The sequence below is a fragment of the Ostrinia nubilalis genome, chromosome 9 (assembly GCF_963855985.1).
Source record: "Ostrinia nubilalis chromosome 9, ilOstNubi1.1, whole genome shotgun sequence".
Lineage (NCBI taxonomy): Eukaryota > Metazoa > Arthropoda > Insecta > Lepidoptera > Crambidae > Ostrinia > Ostrinia nubilalis.
In genome coordinates this window covers 16998548-17021818 of record NC_087096.1, presented here as the reverse complement: position 1 = coordinate 17021818, position 23271 = coordinate 16998548, and the positions used below count along the sequence as shown (strand labels likewise).

Genomic DNA, 23271 nt, shown 5'->3' with positions numbered 1-23271 from the left:
GCATATAAATGGTATGGTGAAGTCAGAAAATTGATATCATAATTTTAATTATTAAATTGTAATTTTCATACAAATCTGATTTTATAAATTTTATTTTGTATGAACATTTCAAAAATTAAAATGATGATATCAAATTTCTGACTTCACCATACCATTTATATGCATATGTTAACATGGTTTAGTGTCGGCTCATATACCCATTTACCTAACACCCTGTATAATAAGTCTACGATAACAATATAAAATGTTGTCAGTATTTTCGACTCTATAGAGATGGATATATCCACCTCTTATTACATATTACGATGCTTTGACTAGTTAACTAGATATTGTAGTTTTTATTAACTTGGATTTATTCTTAGTTACTCACTGCCTCCTAAAATAGATACTCATGGTGATTTTAATAAAGCATGATATTATGTCAAAAATAACCGCAAGAACATAGTAGTACATACGCAAATTGAGTATGACCCGAATTTAAAGGAGTTAGGTAGTTAGGTACTTCCCCAGGTAGGGTAAGTACATGCAAATTAAAGCAATGATACCTTATTATACCATTGAGGTACGTGCTTACTGTTACTACATACCTTCCAAAATCAATTCGATAATATTATTTTATGCAAGATTAGTTCGGGAGTTCGATTCTCTTCAAAGTTTCTGGGTTTGATTCTCAGTATTGTTATGTATAGTTTAACAATACTTTCTGTATCTCTTCCTACTTTGGTTAGGAAACAACAAAGTAAAGTCAGGCTGATTGACCAAAGATAGGGACGTAGGTACTAGGGAGGGCAAGTGTAGCCTTTGGTCTGATTGAGTCATGTCAAACGCCTATAAAGTATAATAAATGCTCTCTATTTAACCCTTACTACGAGTATAATTATGTAGAAGAAACGTTTCAAAAGTTTCTGCAGATTTTCATATCGTTCAAAATATTATCACAATACTATTAAACCTAACATTACATGAAAACAAATGTTCCTTTAATTCATGCGGAAACTCAGTACACAAAAAACACAGTTACATAATTCAATTATTTGATGCCATACCTACTTTACGTTTCCTTCTATTATATAATTAATGTCACATATTTTTCATATCCAGGAAAACCATAATTGATGGAATATTGCATTACCGTTAATTTAATACACGATCGGTTATTAATTTACCTAAAACTATTAATTACTTTTAGTACGTCACCTAGTGCGTCTAGGAAAAATGATGATCAGAAGTTAAACATTAATTTCATCATCCAATGTAAAGATAAATCATAGGAAACTCATAGCCTAGTTTTTGAGTTGAATTTACGTAAGAAGTTTTTCAACTATTTTAACATATTCACCATCACCGAAACGACCGAACATGATGGAGGACTGTTGTGGACGCCCTCTGCCCCATCCAGGGGACATACAATAGGACCTTAAGTCAAGTAAGTCATCATCACACAACATCTTGTGCTAAGATATTATACACTCGGCATCAAATAAATCGTACCTCCCGCGACAAGCACTTATCAAACGTATGCATCCCCACTTCCCACCAACGTTGGTACCATTTGAAAGCCTAGTTTTAAACTTCATTTCATTAAAGGAAAGGTTTTTACCGCAAAAATGTGTCTTTACAAGGATCCAGAGTCATTTCTTCAAAAAATAGGTAGTTACGCTATAGCCATTTTTTATGACTATAAAACTGTTAAGTTGGGATTAATCGCTATCCATCTGTTAAAGAGGACACGTGAGATCTTTATTTGGTTTTATAACCATAAAAATTGGTCTAATTGATCCCAGAGGTGAGCCCAAAGTAAGGTCTATTTTCAAGTCACATTTATGGTATATGTTAATCATTTATTTAGAAATGAAATGTATTTTTCTTTAAGGATATTTATTGGGCTTTCAAATAACACCAATATTGTTGGGGCACCATGATTGTGTCAGAAGAAAATCTTTAAAGTTCGCGTCGCGGAAGGTGCGGTTTATTTGATGTTGAGTGTAGTTGTAATCTATTTTAATCTATTTAGGTTATTTCTTTATATGTATGAAGATTAAGCTATCAAGCCTTATATGTTATATGTTGTGGACCTGGGTCAGGTCAGCGCGGAAAATGGCGCGAGCTGGTTCTCATTTGCATGCGGTACCTACACAACATAAACGAATGGCAATCAATGCGCACATGAATATGGAGACCATCAATCTTATGGGGGTAATCTGCGTTAGGTATTTAATAGTTGATAAGGATAAGAATAAGCTACTTGTTCATACAATCATGTCAGTCAGGTAGGTAGGTGTAATAATACATGCACGGTATCAATAAAGTTAAACGATGGCTATTGACTCGATAAAACCTCAACTAGAAAACACATTGATCATCAACCGACTGAAAAGATCACCTGCCAAACAATAAAATCTATGCCATAGTCAATCCGTTTGAAAACTACGTGAAAACAGACCTTTACAAATTTAAATGACAAAATAAAATTCATGAAAGCCTGATGAAGGATATTTTTGTATGCTATTTTTTTTAAATATTGGTCTTACTAAGATGTACTCAATCATGTCGGTTTCCATAAGGGAAGTCAAAACTTAACACAATTTTAAACGCCGCTGCTGCGCACAAACTACGTGGCATCACCCCACGTAGCGTGAGAATGATGAATTGTGGTATTACGTTTTTATTTCTAAGAAATGTTATGTGTGAGGAAAAAATGAAAAATACCTCAATAATGTTCATTCACGATCTTCAAGAAATCCCGAAGAAGTAATTGGTACTTGTACTATGTGTTTACTACTTGTGGTTATTCAGCAATTGTAGAGTAAACGGGACAACAATATACGTAACTACTTTTAATGAGTCTGTACATGGGTTAGGACTCCAAGTTTATTAAACTTCATACCTACATGTACAAATTACCTTAAAGTCAATCTTTATTTATTTTGAACGTTCATCATGCATTTTTACCCGACTGCGCCTGAAGGATGGTTATGTTTTTTATTTTGTTATTATTGAACTGTTTCTTAGTACTTTTGGACGACAGCCCGTTCCGTGAGACACTTTGAAAATATTTAAACTGTTCGAACTTTAGTAATAAATGTTCTACACAATATGCGCTCAAGAATGCCTCAAAAGCTGCGATGTTGACGGTCAGAGATTAATTTGTGTTGGAACTGCGTCAGGCACGTTTATTATCAAAACGCTCGAAACCTGATTCAGTTTCTAGCATTGACTAAACTTCAAGATTCAGACCAAATAAATCGGAATAATAATGTAATTATGCTAGTGTTTAGATTGAATTTTGAGCACCGCACCGCTTCGTATAACCGGCTTTAGTTTTAGCAACTTTTAGGTATGTATTTCTCTATTATTCCTAGTTCTAATGCACTCTAACAATAACAACACTGACAGCTCCATTTGGTTTATCGTATGTGGTTATACGGACGTCATTGTGATTCAATAGTTTTTCCACTGGGGACTCTATTAAGCTGCAAATTGCAATATGTCATATAATCGTCACTATTCGTCCTTTTCACTCGCCTAGAGTTCTGATATGAGAAGCAGAGACGGGTAGAGTGGTAAACAGAAATTGTTTGGAGTGGTAGGACCCAGAATGCGACTTCAGACTTGGTGGCGACGACATCACGTGGCCGAGTTAGGTTTGCTGTGACCTACTTTGTTTTTAAGCCAATATTTTGTTAGATGACAATATTGTATTATTTTAAATTGTCTACACTTTAACAGGGTAATACTTAAAGAAGAAATCGAGTGGTTCTGGATAAAAATCTTAATTGGAAATTTTAAATAATTTGCACACTTACCAATAACATTTGAATCACGAGAGTAAGAAAAAGACCATAAAATATTATATCGGAATTGGTAAGACGAGCAAAATTTTCCCACAATGAAATCATGAAGACCACGACCACTCTATCAACGACTAACGATTGAGGAGAAGAAGAATACTTAAAAACACAGCCAAAAAACTATTGATTTAATAAAAAAAAATAATTGTGTCAACAATAACCTAGCTCCAAAACTAACCAGAACTTACTTAATAGCGACCACATGCGGATTACGAGTAGGTCTGTACATCTCAATTCAAATTCAAATTGTTTATTTATGCAAGTAGGCTCTCATAGAGCACTTTTCCACGTCCCTGTCACTGCTTCGGGACAGTAATGCGAGTCTTCTCAGCTCTCGCTCAAAACTCGGTCACTATTGCTACTATAGATAAAACACTAATGAACTTGCACTGTAGTTTGCAAAGTATGAAGGTAGGTACAAGTCAACGAATCTGTAACTTTTTCAGGTAAACACTTTTGAACGGATATTTATAAAAGGTTCAAGGTTTTGATCTCGTAACAGACCAAAATTCACGGGGCACGTAGGCAATGTCATAAATGTAGTCTTAAAGGAATAACATTCAAAAAGCCAGTCAATATTATTCCATTTAAGTGTATTGCAATCCTACATAAATCTTATACTATCAAGATAATTAACTCACTAATGGCCTGTTAACTGTTTTTAATAGTTAAATCTATCGGAAGTCTGTGTCATACTGTACTAATTTTCAGAATAGATTAAGCCTAGCAACAGCTATAAAATGATTCAGTTTCTGTCACGAGACATGTGCAAACATAATATCTTGCAAACAAATGTATGTACTTTAATAACTTGTGTGAAAAATTGGCTTGTCAATACGATAAAATATTATCATTATGAAAAAGTGTGAAGGTCGTTGTCGACTTATGTTGATGAAACAATCATCTAAGTTCTAAAAATAGTGGCTTAATCTCAATGGTTTTGTTTATCGAGATAATGTTTACTTTGTTTTATATTTAGTTTTTTTTTTTTCTAAGTAACGAGTCGTAAACTAATATATTATTGCTCAATCCCGATATCAGCGATACATTTCTTATTATCATCATGATTAACAATTATTAACTTTATTTTCCTTACTTTAAAATACGCTCGCATAATGTAGCATCCGCTACTATCATCTTCCTAATGTAATGTATGTGTTTAGCTCCAAATTATGATTACGATCAGCCACCGTATCAGTTTATCAATGAACGTGTAAGTTTACATTTTCCTCCTGGCGCTCGGCGGGAGCGAGCGTAGTCGATGTAAACAAACAACGCTACGGCGGGAGGTAGTATACCCGCGCTCGCCGCCGCGCTCGCCAGTCCGCCGCCTGCCGCCGGCCGCGCCGCACGCACCATGATCGACTACGCGCGCCCCTACGAGCAGAACATGTGCGAGCTGTACCTCCCCCCCACCACGTCCGCGCCCGCGCGCCTCGACGACTTCCAAGTCTTCAAAAAGGGAACCGGCTACATCTACGGGAACTACTACTCCAACACCTTCGAGTACCCCGAGCCCGAGATCGACACCGCAGTCTACCACAACCTCGTCAACTCCAGGGAGTACCGCCGGGAGGAATGGAAGCTGAAGGTGGTCGACGACTGGAACGACGACGACACCGTGTCGTGGCTCATAGAGACCGCCCAGTGCTTGGGCTTCAGCGAGTACGACGTCCCCTTTCACAATTTCAAAGTGGACGGCAGCGAGCTCAAGCAGATGCGGCGCGAGGAGGTGCACCAGCGGATGGTCGCGCATCACGTAGAGCCCATGATGAGCCGGCGCCTGGCAGACGCCGTGTACGAAAAACTACAGTGCCGGTTAAGTGAAGAAATGTACAGAGATAGAGACTCTTCGGTATTCAGATATGTGGAGAGTGACCAGTACCCGCACCCGGACACAGTGCAGACAGTGTTAGACTTAGATTCCTTGGATCACAAGCACCGGTTGTACGGCTCGGACTACAGGCCGAACGACAGCAGTTTGATGCAGGGTCTGTGCGACTCCAGCGACGACACGGAGGAGGTGTTCCGCTCGTCTGCGACGGCGTCCCCGGAGTACTACGGCAGTGATGGAAGCAAGTCAGGAGACGAGGATGACAAACGCAAATCGTTCAAAAGACCGCCGGGCAGGCCGAAGGGGAGCGGCCGCAAGATCTGCAAGCGCCCGCGCAGCGTGTCAGTTCCCGAGTTCCTGCGGAATCTCCTGCTCGACGCGAGATATAACCCGACAATAATAAAATGGGAGGACAGAGAGCTGAAAAAGTTCAGGTGAGTTTCATTTGTTATTGTATTGTCCTTGGGCGCGTTGCAAAAAATGCAGCATCGTGACTTGACCATTTGCCGAGTGCATCTCGCATCTCGCTTTATATACGGCTCATACATTATGTATCACGTTGCCGGCACGTGGATTAGCACTGGCTGACAATAAACTGTTTTACAGCTGAACCGTTGGTGCTATTGACGTGAGAACGTTTGTTGTGGACTCATTCTAATCTTTAAAAGGTGCATAAAACGTTACTCGATGGGTTTGAAGCTTTGCCAAGAATTTGCTATTGTCCGAGCGGTGTTGTCATTTGAATATTAAAAAATCCCCGCCACCAATCAACCTTAAACTACATTATTAGACGAATGATTAGCTCGTAATTGCTGAGTTCTCCTTGAATCGAGTCAGGTATCTGTAGGTTATAGGTAAAGTGGCGACCATAATGAATGTAATTATACGCTGATGCCATCGTCGCCACGTTACATATGAAAACCCCCTTCTTTACTCGTCTAAGAACAATGACAGAATATGAAATGAAAATACAAATTGCATGACGTTCAATGACCTGCCTGCTCTCGTTTTTATTAGAATTGGTAATGCTATTCATATGTTTATCATCCATTATTCTGAGGTTAAGTGGAACCTCGTTTAAAGTTGTATCATCATTACTATGTTTGCGTTGTTTGATTACAATTACTTTGTAGTGGTATAAAATTCTATAAATTACCTATAATTTGTCAATAAATCACCTGTAGGTGCGATATTAATCTCGTACGTGTCAGTACAATAATCAGGCTGTGTGTATTGGCGGTCCGTCTTTTGTAACCGCATGCATACAATTTACACTGCTGCATTAATCTCATATGTAAATTCTGAGAATATGTGTTAGTAACTCACATACAACGTTATTTACATAAGCTTGAAACATGCATATTAGCGTCTATTGTTGATCGGAAAAGAAAAAAATACGCACGATTTTCCATCGCTTATTTTGATTGTGTAATTTGTTTACTGTTACCGAAAACAACATTCTTATCTCAGTAGACACACATGCATAATGACATGATTAACTCGAAAACGTGTTTTACTTTTTGCATTTTATTTAGTCTTAAAGATAACAATTGATTATCGTTTCTGGCTTGACATAATTATTTCCATTATCATTTCTCAGAGATAAAGCAAGTATGATTCATTCGACACACTAAAAGTCTCGCAAATATGTCTTAAAGCGCAAAAGAATCCAAGAACAATAGTCAATAGTCATGTGCTAAGTTTATGGGAAGAATAAGTGTCGATAAAAAGGTTGTTTTCAGGATTTATTCTACTTCGCTCGATCTAAATAAACAAGTGGCCTTTGGATGGCCAAAGTCCCGCCTTGGGATGGTCGTGAGACGAGACACGCGACGGCAATCGTAACTTTAATGACCCCATTAATTATTGCAGCATTGTTTTGTTCCATTTTTAAATGCAATTGACGGTTTGTTTTGCATTTAGATCAATTTACAAGTTTCTGAGATCACTATTGTCATCGTGCTAAAAATTTCATCACCGCATCATTCAATTTAAAAGCTTGTGTTTAAAGTTTGTTTACTACATGAAATCTTTGTGCAAATATTTCCCTTATTCCTTTTGCTGATTTCCAGAGAACTATCAACTTTTCCTCTCATGTAGTTCTTTGCCGTAGACAGAACTGTTAAATCCCGATATTATTGAGGTTTATTGCATATAAACGGGGTGTTAATATCGCCAGTTAGCCGTAATGACTGCTTGTTCTGTTTTTATCGCCTCAACCTTGTCTGCTTCGGCTGCGGCCTCCATACCTTCAATAGCATCTAAATTGCGAGTTATGTAACCCTTATCTTCAGTCGCCGAAGGCCCAATATCAACTGTCGCATCTTCGTCTTTATCTTGGTCAAAGATAACGCCACAAGTTCATGAATCAGTTGTTCCAAGTTCATCAATGTTAAGGTGCACTTTATTGTTAGGTAATAAGATATGTTTTCGAAGTGCGGTTATGGCTTGTCAGATGATTATGGTATCTGGGTTCCTGACGCTAATAGTTTTGTATATTAATTCATTAATGACATGTCGCTAAATGGATTTTTAGTTTCAACTAGACGCGGTATGTTTGGGTTGTTGTTTTTCGAATTTATATTCTTAATTGTTTTACCGATTTTAATGTACAAATTGTTTTTAAAAACATTAATTTATTCAAGTGACAACAAAACAACCTGCTGAACGCAATCACTTAATAACAAGTTACAAGAAGCCTCACCTTGTTTTCATGGCATCATGAAGAAAATCTATTTTCATTCTGAACGACTATTTGACTCTTTGATGGATTATTCTTTTGATTAGCACACGAGCACGGTACCTAGAACGCGCAAACCGGTTCCATATTTATTAACATTTATAATTCTTCGAAGCGGATGGTGTGTGCATACAAACTGAGGGCTCGCCATATATTTATGTTGGGGCAATAGGAGCGTAATTACTTCAATGGTTATTGTTATTGCTTTGAATCGCTAGTTTTATATTTTTATCATATTTAAGTTTTACATCCGCAAGCAATAATATTTTTGCTATATTTTAAATTTTCTTACCCGACTGCGCCAAAAGAAGGGTTATGTTATTGATATTTAGATTTTAACTCAAAATTAGGTATCTTTATTTTATTTTATTTATTTATTTTAGGAATTACAAACAAATGTGTTACAGAATCTTGTCGAACAAAAGTTATCTTGTCGAAAAAAAAAAAAAAGTCGAAGTCTACTAAACTAAGTTCTCAAAAACAGACGAAGTCTTAAATATACGGTTACAATGTGCCTGTTGTGTAAAACTTGGAATAAAGTTTTGTCATACAGTAATAAACAAATATTTTTAAATCTTCTTCTTTAATTTTTAAATGATCGACGCCAATAAAAATGCGTCAACAAACACCTTCCCCAAAAATACCTACATCAATTATTTGATTAAATAAACTTACTCTACCCACGAATGCTATTGTATGGAACCAGTTTTCTTTATGTAGTCCCTTAAAATCTTCACCTTTGCATACATTTGTTAAATCCACACACTCGTGATCCAAAGGCATAAAGTCTTCATTCGTTTGTTCTTTCGACTCTACATTAATGTTTCTTTTTCAAAGATACGTATTTGCTTTGGTTTTTTAGTCTCGTGAAATCACTTGGTCGGCGTGTTAATTTTTTTACGATGTTTTTTCTTGTTTCGACCTCGAGCTTTTTGCTCTGAGGCTTAATATCTCATGATATTTTAATGTTAAATTGTCTTAAAATGCACCTCGTGTCTCTAATAATTTATTAGCCGCATTAAGTATTCAGAAATGCTCATTCTTGGCGATTTAAACGATAAACCGTTGACGTACGAATATGTTACCATTTCGTTTCAACACACCCGATGACGTCAAAGTGTTTGGAAATCTTGACACTATTATACTTGTTTTGGTTTATGTCGCCTAGATTTTTGTTCGCCAAAAAAACTGTTGCGTAAAATCCTGTTGACGCATAAAAATGGCCAGAATATAAAATAGGAATGGACTACATCCCTAACTTGAGTAAATAATTAGTTAAAAAGTAATAATTCTCAACGTTAACAACAAATGATCCAATCGTAAAAAGTTAAAATAAATAATGTTCAAAACAAAAATACGTAATACGGCTCTCTCTGAATTTTAAACGAACTACCCTAAATTACACGTGGAAGGAACAGGGTATGTTTTATATATTTTAATAGAGTGGATGGATAAGGCCTTCGGGGGGGTAGTAGGCAACCCGGAAGCGGCCTTGAGGCGCGTGGCAACGGGGATGAAAGAAAAAATCTATACTATCCAAGCATCCAGTACAGGGGGAGCCGCCCGACACTACTCGGCGAGCGCTGAGAAAAATATTACGCTATTTATGTATGTGTAGCAAATAAATCCATTTATATAAACAAATTGTTAATTTAAAAGCCATGGTTAATTTAAAAACCAAATAAAAAAAATGTCTCCATGACAACGAAAAAAACATTCTTAAAAATAACTAAAGTACCGTCTAACACAATAGATAAACGCTTTTTTGTAAGTAAATTACCTTGTCAATTAATTGTAGTATCTATTTTAAGAAAATAGGTTACCTACGTCCCTGCATGCTTCTTGCTTACTAATTAATTGAACTTGATAAAAACATTTTGATGCAGTTTTTTTACTGACAGTATGTTTTGTTCCTAAAATTTAGGTATTTGTATCTAGAGTTAGCTATAGCAAATATTTATAATGCCCACTTTAAATACCTATCATAAAATATGGTCTCCGGCATAAATTTATTCGCGTTATTTTATCGTGCGGTCGCGTACAAATATTATGAGAGGTTTTCGGGTGTTATTAACTTAAATACCTACTAATTGATATCGCTAATTAGTAAATTAATACCGAATTCACGCGCAAATATTGCAGTTATTTATCGTGCGACTAAATTTTAAAGTCTGTTATCAAGTTAAAATCATTATGAATCTACCGTTATTAATATTATTTTGTCGTTGGTCATTCACGCGTTGTTTTTATTAACAAACCAAGTATCACAATAACAGAACAATAGAAGAAATTAAAAATAGCCTCTCCAACAAAAAAATAACTCTACCTCGTAGTACTAAACACGCTACGAAAAAACTAAATGCAACCCACGTTCCCGTAGCCCTGCGGTTGCCATGGCGACGCGCCCGGGAAGCTTGGAGTCACGTGTCGCTCCAACTTGTTTCCGCTTTTCGTTTTTCTTTTTCTCCCGCTTCCACGCGCATTTTTTCCCCTCCGCCGGGGGGTGCAGAGTAGCCCCCCCGGGGGTTGCACGAGTACCCCCCTCCGACAGCTCGTGTACGCGACTTAATTGCGTCTGTGAGTGTGGTCCAGAGAAATTAGAACGCGGTTAGTTTGCGGCACAGAGGGAGCAGTGTTTTTTGTTTGGGAGAGTTTTGTTTATTCGTTTACTTTTGAGAATGTGTGATTTTCGACATCTTTAATGAAATGAAATAGTTTATTCAGTACATAAGCCCTTTCCTTGGCACTTATACACGTCCCAAATAAAGCTTAATAAGTTTCTAAACTAGTAAAACACTAACATTAGATTATTTTTATTAAAGATAAAAATTAAAAAATGTGTTTCATTCTGGTATAAATTTAGTATTAAATATTTTAACGTAGTAAACCACACCATTTTCAAATAATCGGCTATATTCAGAAATAATCGATGTTGTGGTTAAGTTTACCCATTGTATTTATATGCCGAATAAATAGATAAGTAAATTCAGATGCAAAATTCCCAATTGTATTAATATCATTTATCGCTCGATATTGTTATTACATGTGAACAAATAAAATATTAATTTAACAATAGGGAAAATAAAATTAAAACAATACGCTTAATTAACCACATAGATGCCTTTATACGCGCGCGCGTCATATGGGGTACTAAAAATACAATTATCTTAAACCGTACTGTATTAATTATACATTATTATGTGTTACATTTGTATCATATTGCAATATTGTCATTTTAATGGCGTTCGCGGTGTTATTATCAATTTAGTTTGTTAATTATGTTCGAACAACAATAACGTTAACTGGAGCGACCTTATTAGCTGTTATTTGACTTGTAGTAAACACGCGGAGCAAGGTCGGCCGATTAGTGTTATCCAGCACCTGACCCCCGACCTCTCGTTACTACACTAATACATTTTTGCGACGATAACAAAAAAGTCACTAATTATTAACACGTTCGTAATGAGGTTCAACAGTTCATTTTAATAATTGCTTTATTTTCAAATTAATTACGGTTTTTCGTTACATTGTAGTTTCATATTTCTAAAGTGTAAAAAAACTAGTTTTTGAATAACACTCGATCTCTATTCCGTTCATTACTCTGTACGGAGGCTTGCACCAAAGTCCCTGTAACATTTCTTTTTCGTGAAAATCTATTTATAACTAGGGCAGCCTCGTGCCACGAGTCTTTGAGCGTTTTTCTACTTTACCGACTCTACGTAGAGTCCACGATCGTTTGGCATTCTGTGTGAGGGATACATATACATTTTTTTCTCATAGTGGCTCTATTATATTGATTAGTAAGACCCCTCCTTCCGGGTGCCTTCTTTTGTGCGTTATTCCTTTGCTTTCCTTTGTTTTTGGGTATATTTAGTATTTTCAAGTGGTGCCATAGCTGACAGGGCCTTAACAAAAGGAACTATGCTCAAGTGGTTATGTGACGGAAATGAAAATGTATGTTTACCAAAAAACACTTTGACATTTTCAAGAACAACAACAAAAATCTTTAAAGTCTCAAAATCCTTTAGTACTAGTCCACATAATGTGTGATACGAATATCACATTTGGCGACCAAACATAGATTTCTGAACCGAAAATTCTAATTCTTTGAACAAGGCGATGACAAAATTCAAAAACATTTAATGTTGTAAGATACAAGAATTTTTATTGTTAAAAACAAGTTGAGTAAACATCCTGATCTCAATGTAACGGAACGTGTATTTTTTAATAAATCTTATTTCAATAAAAATAGGACGAGACGTAGGTGTTGTACGAGTTACAGATTATACATACTATATTTATATATTTACGTAGGATGTTAATCCGTTAAGTCGTTTCATGGAAGAATGTATTCTGAATTTATTATTATCATTATTATCACTACCCACACTCTAATATTAAGTGGTTCAAGCAAAGGATTTTTCGGACGAGGCGCTACTTATTTTCAGCAGTAGCCCACACATAAGCTTTGTATTGTACTGGTATATTAAAAAAATGTTGGATCTTCTAAAAAATATTTTCCTACACGTGCCGAAAGTCACAAAAATGTCTACGCACTTTACTTATAACTAGTTGAGCTCATTACTTACTGTATTCCCGTGAAAAGCGTTTTCCCAAGAACTTCAGTACTATGGTTTGATTACTTTGCATTTCTGTGAAGCAAGATCTTATATGACACAGGACTGCGTACTTTACGAGAGGTTAAGCTACATTTTAGGGTGTAGGTACCTACTTATATTTAGTTTAAGTACTATGTACTAAACAATGTAAAAGTAAAGTAAAATAAAAATAAATTGAAACTATTTCCACGCCCTGCTTTCGAGATCCGTTCAGTGTAATCCCAGTTAGAAATCGACAGGGCTAGCTAGTGTTGAGCACTATACGGCCTGCCTCAGAGATAACTTTTTTGTCAGCTTTATTACGAGGTACGCATTAGTTTAAGAATTAATTTCATTTTATTGATCTTTATCACAAAATACCGCAAGTAGCCCTATACATAAAAAGCTCTGCGCTTTCTTATCACTGTCTGCCAGTAAACCATAACAAGGGATCTATTTTCAGATGAAAACTTTGAAATAAAGTTACTGATATTTTGGACTCGAATAAAAAATATGACAATAAAAAAACGTTTTCGGTACTTTTAGTCTGCACGTGATTGTTTTCGAGGAAACTTTGTGCCCAAACAAGTCTCAATGTCTTTTTGGTATTTCATTGTTCTAACATTGAAAAGTAAGTACTTTATTTGGTTTCGGAGTAAAATTAAAGGCACAAAAATAGCATTGTTTTTTCAAGTCACATTGCCGAGTTTAATTAGGTATGTTTACTTTCAAACAAAAGGTTAATTGGATTTAAAAATACCTAACACTAAGCGCAAACAGAAATGATTTTAAGTGTTGTTTTTGTAAAAGAAAATATTATTATTGGACATCAGTCATCAGTAAGTCTAGGCGCAGACCACCGATTTTTAGTTGGCCGATAGTTGAATCGGACTGTTTATCAGTCTGGAGATGTATAAAATTGTTGTGCGCACATTACACTGATTTGGTGTCGGCCGATTCTTTATACAAATTAGAATCGGGCCCAACTATGGGCCAACTAAAAGTCGGTAACCTGCGCCTAGGCTAACTCATTTCTTTTGTCTCTTCCTTAACTTTTATTCCTATAAACTAGTAGAGTTGATATGAGAAATATCGAGTTGTAGTTTTCTTCTAAGTATTTTCTTAAAAGACTCGATTCCTATTAGAAGAATCTTATAAGAATCTTATTGTGACATCCCATTCTACAACACAAGACAAATATTGACTAAAACTTGATTTCCCACCTAAAAGATCGACTGCAATATGTCCCACTCGAATGCATGAGCAGATAATTGCAAATCGAGTTTATTGACGTCATGTTGTCTCTACATAGAGAAAGTCAGATCATTATCTTGAGTCGCTAGTTGCGGCTCACATCCGTAGATCGCACTGACTCTACCGATGACGTTGTAGTTGTGTAACGTAAATCATGCCTTAGACCTAGGTCAGTTGTTTACGGAAAGTGTTCGCACTGCGCCAAGGACGCGCATTATCCGATCCTTCCTCATCAGAGGTAAGTGTGGCCAATATTGAGACTAATCACACTGCTCACTGAGTCATAGTTCTTGAGTAAAGCGGGTTACGCGATTTGCACGGTGGGAATCCCCGCGAATGCGCGGGCGCACACAAGTGAAGCTCGCGCACGCACACACACGCAGCGAGGTGACGTGCACTTGTTTTGGCCGTTCGCAAAACAATTCGCGAATTCTTATTAGAATTAGTATTTTTGGATGATGTTGATATTGTATGGGCGGTGATAACACAATATTGAGTATTGGTGATAATACTATGCATTGTTTTATAGATGCGATAAGTGATATTGCTTGAAGAAGATTAGTTGGAAGATTATGTACTGTCTGCCATCTTACTACATAATATGTATTAATACTACAAATGCGAAAGTAAAGATTCACAGTAGGAAGCTTGTTAGGCTTGTTATCTATCTATTCTGATGAAAAAATTTACAGTAATAAAATCATAGCGCTTAAACATCACATAGGGGGTGTTTTAAAAATAAGTACTTTACGCAGGTGATTTTTTTAAAATAGCTGAAGTAGGTATTTAAATAATTTATATTAACTAAGTATTTCAATATTTAGATTTTCGTTTTCAATTTAATATCACTTGACTAAAAAAATAGATAAATTAAAACCTAATTAATTCAATTTTTTTGCACATCGAGTAACGCGTGCACCCACACACGCGTGACATTGCGTTCGCGCATGTACATACATAAGGTCGCGTCCACACTACTATTTGTTGAGCTTATCAATATTGTTATCAGGTTAACATATACAAAGTTGATGTACTCGTCAATAAAGTAAACGATTTAAAAAGTTAATTCACTAGAGCGAATGAACAGTTATGAATGCCTAGTATCTATTGAAAGATACGTGACGTCACTTAACAGGTCATTGACCTATGAAGTATTTTAGGTACCGATGAAAATTAAACATTCAGCTTCAGTTCTGTTTTTGCGACGTAGAAGAAACTTTCTTACATTTTTTGGAGCAGCCCGCAAATACTTAATGGCGCTGCTTAACCAATTTTTTATTTGTTAAATTAATTAAAAAAAGTATTTTGGAACGGAAGCTTGTTTTTTTATATTATGTATGTAATAATTTATTGATATTGTAACTAAATGCGTTTATTAATAGCCTAACAAGTAATTAAAATAATAACAATGATTCTAAACTCTTCTTTTAACAAGTTTTTCATACATTTTAGTTTTTTAGTACTTTGTATTACATATAATGACGATAGCAGTAATCGTATTAAACAATTTCCGACGAAATCAAATTCAGGGTGGATAAAAATCACGATTTTTTTATTTTAATCAAAAAAATCAGATTTTTTTAAAAAAAACACGATTTTTTTGATTAATTTGATTTTTTAAATTTTTATTAGGTTCTGCGATCATTTCTTTAGTTTTTCTTACGGAATACATTTATATTTACGTAGAATTGATGTATGGAGCAGGCAACACCGCCAAAAAAAATTAATTAAGTGGTTATCTGAAAAATCGCAAATATGATTGTATGGAAAAATTAAATTTTTCAGATTCTCCATACAAAACGACAATTTCATACATTAACACCTAATATTAACATTGTTTTCGAACATTACAGTTGATTAATATTAACTCCCAGCCTTTCATTAATTCCATTTTCGGTCATTGATTTAAATCAATGATTTTTATTAAAAAAATCATGTAATAAAAATCGTGATTTAAATCATGATTTAAATCAACTTGATTTAAATCATGCAACCCTGAAATCAATAACAAATCAAATACAAATTCGACGTCAACATTGACTCGCAATATTGACAAATTACTGATAATATTGATATCATGTGGACTGACACCTGATTCACGGTTACCGAGAACTAGCTAGATATGACTGGAGAAATATTCATCAAAATTGCTTCATCAAACGATAAATAATAATGTAAAGATGCAATGCAAATATTAATGCGTTCTCTCAATTTGGGAATCATTTTGATTCGTTAAAAAAGCTTTATTCAAAACGGTTTACATTTCATATAAAATAAATATAACACCTTTTGTTGTCCGAATTTTTTAGCAGCACAAACCTGCAAAAAACCGAAAGCACGAGTCCGAAGTGTGACACGGCTTTATGCGAGAGCGAGCCAAGATATAAATACACTATCATAGCAATTAGCGTCTTCCGTCTCACTCTGCTGCTCGCGGCAGAGCGGGACGGACTGAGGATAACGTGCTATATAGTAAACGCACACAGACGTACAATCACATATCAGCGACTAGTGACATAGTGTGTCTAATCTTTAAACGTTTTCGAAGATTTCGCGTTTCTGAATGAGATATACCTAAGTGGGATTAGGCCGGGTATCCTTCCGTTTGGCCAAATTACTTTTCGCCAAATTTCACTTCGCAAACAACTTATCGCCAAAGTTTCATTTCCCAAATGAACTTTTAGCAACTGTACTTTTCGCAACTAATTCATTTGGTCAAATTATCATTTGGCCAAATTTTACTTGGCAAATGTTTATTTAGCAAATGTTTTATGTTGCCAAATATTATATCCCAAATAATTTGTTTGGTCAAATTGACACTTCACATACTTACTTACCCACCGTTACCCACAAATCAAAGCATAAGGCACATTATCATGGTTTTCACAATAATTTTATGTAAAACATTGCAGAAAATAGTATGGTTGCAAAAAGTAGGTATTGCAGAAAATAGTAGGTTAGGTTAGGTTAGAACAGTGACCCTTAATGCGCGAAGGCGAGCGAAGCGTGCCGCGGCAGCGGCCGCCGAGCGCTAGAATCACCTCTATTGTTAATGAATCATTTGGAAATTTCGATACAAAGAATGAAATAAGGAAATTAATGTAGAACAAATTTTATATTAACTCCCCACTAAGCAAAATAATAACCACAAGCTAATTTGTATACCATTCTATGCACCAATCAAATTATTTTGTAAATAGTTTATCGTGAAATATTTTTGCCTAATGAAACATTTGGCAAACCATACTTTGCCAACCAATAATTTGCTAAACAATAATATGCCAAAAAAAACATTTGCGAATTAAAAGTTTGCAATAAGTTGCTTTGCCAAAAATGAGAATTTGCCAAATGAAAATTTGCGAAACGTTGTTTGCGATGTGATAATTTGGGAAACGTTTTTTGGCCAAACATTAGTAATCCGGGATTAGGAGCGTGTTTACCACAACATTGGCCAGAATTAATTGGTTTTGAAACCAGTTCCAGATGTTGCAAAAAGAAACACGAGTGTGTTTTTTGTGTGTGTTTTATAAGCTAGCGTTACATGACCAGACAAATTGCAGATACATTGTTAGGTTTGTTTTTTATAAGTTTCATTGTATTCTTATGTATTTATTAATTGCATCGTAATTGGCGAATACATAATACTTTTGCTAGTTCCTTTACCTTCTTTCAACAATACTGAATAAGCTACTGGTAAGATGGATCGTGTATTGCAATTTTACTGCAAAGCATTGTTTCAAAGTATCAACAAGAACAAAAACTTAGGTAAGTAGTATAACAGTAGTTAATTCAGCTATCGATTAGTGTCGATCCGTTATTATTTCTTATTTAATTATGACGTGGATTAATTGACAAATCAATTTGATCGGGTCGAACCTTGGCCAGTAGATCTGGGACCATTAGTAGTTTGAAACTAAAGGATGTTAATGATTGACTTTTAATTGCATGTGCAATAATGAAATATTAATCCCGACATTTATGTTAGCACGAGCTACGATTTCTATTTACATAATGATAAGCATTAACTAATGTCTATCTCTGTATCTTTTTACTTCTATTATGTCTGATAACAAGCAAAAGAATATTTTTCTTAGAAAATTTTGTAGAGTCGACTTAAAAATGTATGAAAGAAAATGTTTTGTTGTAACTATTCTAAACAATAAAATAGGAATAAAAGTTTATACTTAGATAATTATGTTTACTTCATAAGCAGAACGTAACTTTTAAAACTATACATTGCTAAATGCAATGTACAGAAGTTCAAAATAATTTTGCTATAATTCACAAAATCGCTCTTCATCCCTGTACAGATACTTTTGATGTGTGTACGTGAAGGGTTTTAAGGCCCAATTCAATAGAAATACCATTAATACATTCCACGTGCTCCAAGACGTGTACTCATGAGGTATTACAATAAATAATTTCCCTGTTTCAATATTTTTACTTTCAATCCCTCCTGATACCCAATTAATGAAAAAGAGTATTATTGTTTGATAAGTGGTTTGTTGTTAAAATAGAAATATGAAATAACGAGGAAGTTAATAAGATTTAGTGTTTTCAGTATTGAGCACACCTGTGCTTTTATAAAAATTACTTTTTCGCGTGGGTGGTAACAGTTGAGGTCACAACCCTGGTCAGACTTTACAAGTCAAATGTTTTTATGATCCGTTATCCTTTAAGATATTATCCTTTAAATAATTGTATATTGCGTATTATAAAGTGTCTCGTATAGTCTTATGTCTTAACTGCGACGGTAGTAAAAATGTTTAAAGTTTTCAATTAGGTTCTGCTGCCTTTTTTGTTTAAGGTCAAAGTCAAAAGTCAAGGCTTGGGCAGACTGTAGAGTTAGCTTATTTACTGCTCACTAAAGGACGTCTGAGGCGAATTCATTTGATGTGTTAAAACAATTACAAAAAGCAATATATTTGTCATCACTTGTGATGCAAGAATGCGTCGCGCCGTCATCAAAAGACGCAAAAACTCTGCGCACGACCTCATTCCCAATGGAATCAATTAAAATACAAAATAGGTGGTTTATTGCCAGGGTTGGGCTGCTTAAAATGGCAATGATATTAGATTTTTTTATTGGTCAATTTGTTTCATCATTCGATTTTTAGTATTTATCGTTTGTTATTTAGTTAATGACATTTTAATCATCTAATTGATGTGATTTTTTAAATAACTAAAATTAAGTAAACAAAATTAGTACAATTCAAAACAAAAAACTCAATAAAAATATCAACCTACTGTCATCCCACATTCTCCCAGTCAGTGTCACCAAAACAAGAAAAAAAGATTAGAGAAATTCTCAACTCCGACAAAAATATATTTTGTGTTTGTTTACTCAGCGAGAATACCTGGAATACATTTTTCGTGCATGTTGTGAATTTTAAAATCAACACTGTCTGCACTAAATTATAAAACATATTGGCTTTGCATTAGGGTTCATATTTGACTAAGACATTTGAACGTGAGCATGGAAAAGTACGGTTCTGTGCCAATTTCAAAACGGCACATTTTGATCGCAATGTCAAATGTTGCAACAATACGCCTAAAGAAGAAAGTGTTTTTATAACCACAAGATTGGTCAAAGGCTATTTGTGTAGACATTGTTAATTGCACTTATCCTTTTATTTATGATAAATTGTTTTAATAATGTAATTTTTCATAATAGTTTTTGCGTTGGCTCATTTCCATATGAAGCGATCCAATTATTAGTTAATAACAGATACTAAATCCTAGAACTGGTAGTGATAAATCGTCCACAACCGACTTTTAATACCTAAAGGCGTTATTATGTAACGCTGAAATTTTTATGGGAGAAGAAAGCAACTTTCCATTATCGCATGACACTTGCTCGCAAGCCTTTTTTGATACCAGAAGAAAACACGAATGTTACATTAAATCTTAGGAATAAGCTTCACGGCCTTTGTGACGAGTTCTTGTCTCTGTACCTCGAGCCTTATTTCGTTCAAACGTTGTTGGTATCCCTCTACTACAAGTATATAAACACACCATAGTTCCACCTAATATAAGAATCACATAATTTGAAAATTATAAATAACTTGAAAAAAATCGAACTGCCTAAGGCGGGAATTGAACCCACTAAACTAAGAATCACCTAGCCGGCAACTAAGCAGACTTTCTATTATGACGACTAAACTATACTTTAAATAATACGAAATGTTGTGCGACTAAAATATAGGTACTTTAATACAAAATTTTGTGCTCATAACAATGACATTGCTTACAATGGATTCAAACCTGCACCCGCAACTGGTTTTACTTTTATAGTGTCACCGGACCGCTAGGGGTTACCAAATCTTATATCCTTTTGAAAGAATGTCAGTTAAAATATTAACCGGGTCTTATCTTCACCAGTTAATAAGTTGCAACGAGTAGATTGTTTTACCCAATTGTTTGGGTTGTGCGCATCGAATTGTTTTTTTTATTTTATTTTTTTTATCCACAACGAGGAAGCTCTTGGCCTGCATCTCACCTGATGGTAAGTGATGATCAGGCCGAAGGTGGAAGCGAGCTTTCAATGCATCGAATGTTTTCAGTGCATTGAGTAACGACATCAACATGACGGTGGCAAGCGACAGCCCCCATGCCGCCGATAGCGTTATCACGCACGTGACGGTCGTAAACACGTCGGGCCTGTTACAACGAGCTTTTACGACCCGATTAACTTTGACCGAACCGAAATTTTATCTTCATTGTATAATGTGGCAATAGATATGGGTAAAATTTTACATTTAGTAATGGAGAAATATTCCTATGGCAGATTACTTCTTTGCTTAAAATTTTATGAAAATTCTTTATTAGTATCGTTTTTTTACTTTTAACTACACGTGCCAAATAAAGATTGCTTACATAATTGTCTCGGAATGTTTTCAGTACATAACCCCGTTTTTCAGATTGGTTTTGTCTAATTTCCTGAATCGCAAACTCGATTTGGCACTTATGGGTCACACATCAAGAAGTACTGACGCTTTTTACAAAATAAAGGTATTTCTCATCTCAAAGATATAGTATTTTTTATTGACAATGATATTTTGCGAATTATCTGGCGCATAGTTTTTTAAATATTCTTTCTGGGGTCAGGGAGATCCCCTCTTCCTTCGCATGACACAGTCTTGTTTACATTGAACTTAACATCAGTTAAAAACATTATCAACATTCGTAACATATCTCGCCAATCGTTCGACGTGACCTCAAGAGTCAGGGGGTCCCCTAGCCGAGTAAGGGCACAGCCATACGGGCGTTTGACGCCGTTCGTGTGGCCTTGACCTTATATTGGAATGACGCTTCAGTAATCAATAATCTTTTGAAATTGTTTCAATACCGATATTTCGTTAATATTTTCAAATAAAATACATGAAAATTATTTCAGGCAGACAGAATAAGTTAAAACGCTCCAAAAAGGTTGTAAATAATGTACATAGTAACGTTTTGCATAGCAACATAGTTGACCAAATAATTAATCAAACTCGTGGATCGGCGGCATTAGAAATTCGAATTACTTAATTTATTATCCTCGTGCCTTCAGAAAAATAAAAATTGAACTCGTCCTCAATAAACAACTTACGTGCGAACGACAAAATTCAAAACCGGTGTTGTCCACTTTGTAGTCCGTGACGTCACCGACTAAGACGAGATTTGCGTAAACTAACCGACGACGAGCCCAAAACTTGTTTACGAACAGATAGGATCGTTTATCCGGCGCGATTCTGATCGCCAGCTTGCCCAGGTTAAAAAGATCGTAAGGTGCATTTACATGCGCAAGTTTTGCAAAACTTGGAATAATCTTGTCCGAATATCAACACAATGAAATAACAGAAATCTTGAGGAAAAGACTGTAAAAATAACAAAAAATATCTAATTAAAACCATACTTTATGTAGAGTCCTTTCAAAGAGAGCTTTCTACGACGAGAAGTTTTCGAAATAAATGTTTTTAAGGAAAATTTCGTACCCTTGTTAAACGATTCGAGAGACACGTGCGATTCAAAAATAAAGAGTAAAAGTGTCTTTTTGGCTCAAAACAGGAAATTCGATTAAGTCTGTACTAAATCAAAACCGAAACTAACGTTGTAAACAAAACACTTATGTGCTGCGCAGTTGAATTTTACATCCAACAAAGTAAACAGCTCTAAAAAAGGACAGTGCGCACTCAGAATTCGGATCCTTGTCTCAACAGGTTTCGCCGGACACCTTGCACATTGTACACGTACACAAAGTACCTATGTACAATGTTTATGTGCCCAAACGCGTCACAAGGTTCAAACAACTTGTGAATTGGACCCAAACACGTTTGGGCTCCAGTATTGTTATTATACATAATTATACCTTTTATGTACTTCTCGACCATAATGGACAAAGGATTTTGGTAAATAGTACCCAATTATATACACTTAAAAGTCTCGCTATACACGTGCAATGCAATATGTAAATAAAACACAAAAACCTTGAGAGGTATAAAAAAAGTTTTTTTTAAATGACGTGTTGTTTTGACTGCGTCTAATTCTTGTAATACGACATAATATACGGTCTTTACATGTTTTTAATTTGGTATTTGTATTCAAATTATTCATGATGCGCTTGAATCTGTTTGATACGTGTTAGACGAATCAAAAAAGCCGTTGCCTGGCCATGAAATTAACATTTTAAATCTAACTAGCATTTAATTATTATCAGACAATCAAATGTTGTCTTCTTCGCTTATTGTCGTGGCTTTAAAAATCTGAATATTGGAAATGTTTTACATTTGACTTCCTGTACTAATTTCATGAAACAAGCAAGGTTAAATCAAGTTGACCTCTATGCTATCATGTGTATATAAGTGTAACAACCCTGGTGCTAGACTTTATGAGCAGTAGCAGGCGTTTGACACGGCTCAATCACGGTAAAAGCTCTACTATTTTAATAGTTCACTTCTTGTAATTGACTTCAGACTAAATTCAATGGCATTAAATCACATGAGTTCTTACAAT

At 35.2% G+C, this 23271-nt stretch overlaps 1 protein-coding gene across 1 annotated transcript in view; it reads left to right on the top strand.

Annotated features, from left to right (window-relative positions):
* Positions 1-5164: 5164 nt before the first annotated feature.
* The window catches only part of LOC135074754 (ETS homologous factor-like), a 35188-nt gene continuing 17081 nt past the window's right edge, over positions 5165-23271 (top strand). Inside the window, exon 1 of the mRNA XM_063969127.1 lies at positions 5165-6119. Coding sequence (XP_063825197.1) covers positions 5209-6119 — 911 coding nt within the window. The 5' untranslated portion in view covers positions 5165-5208. The remainder of the gene's footprint in view (positions 6120-23271) is intronic.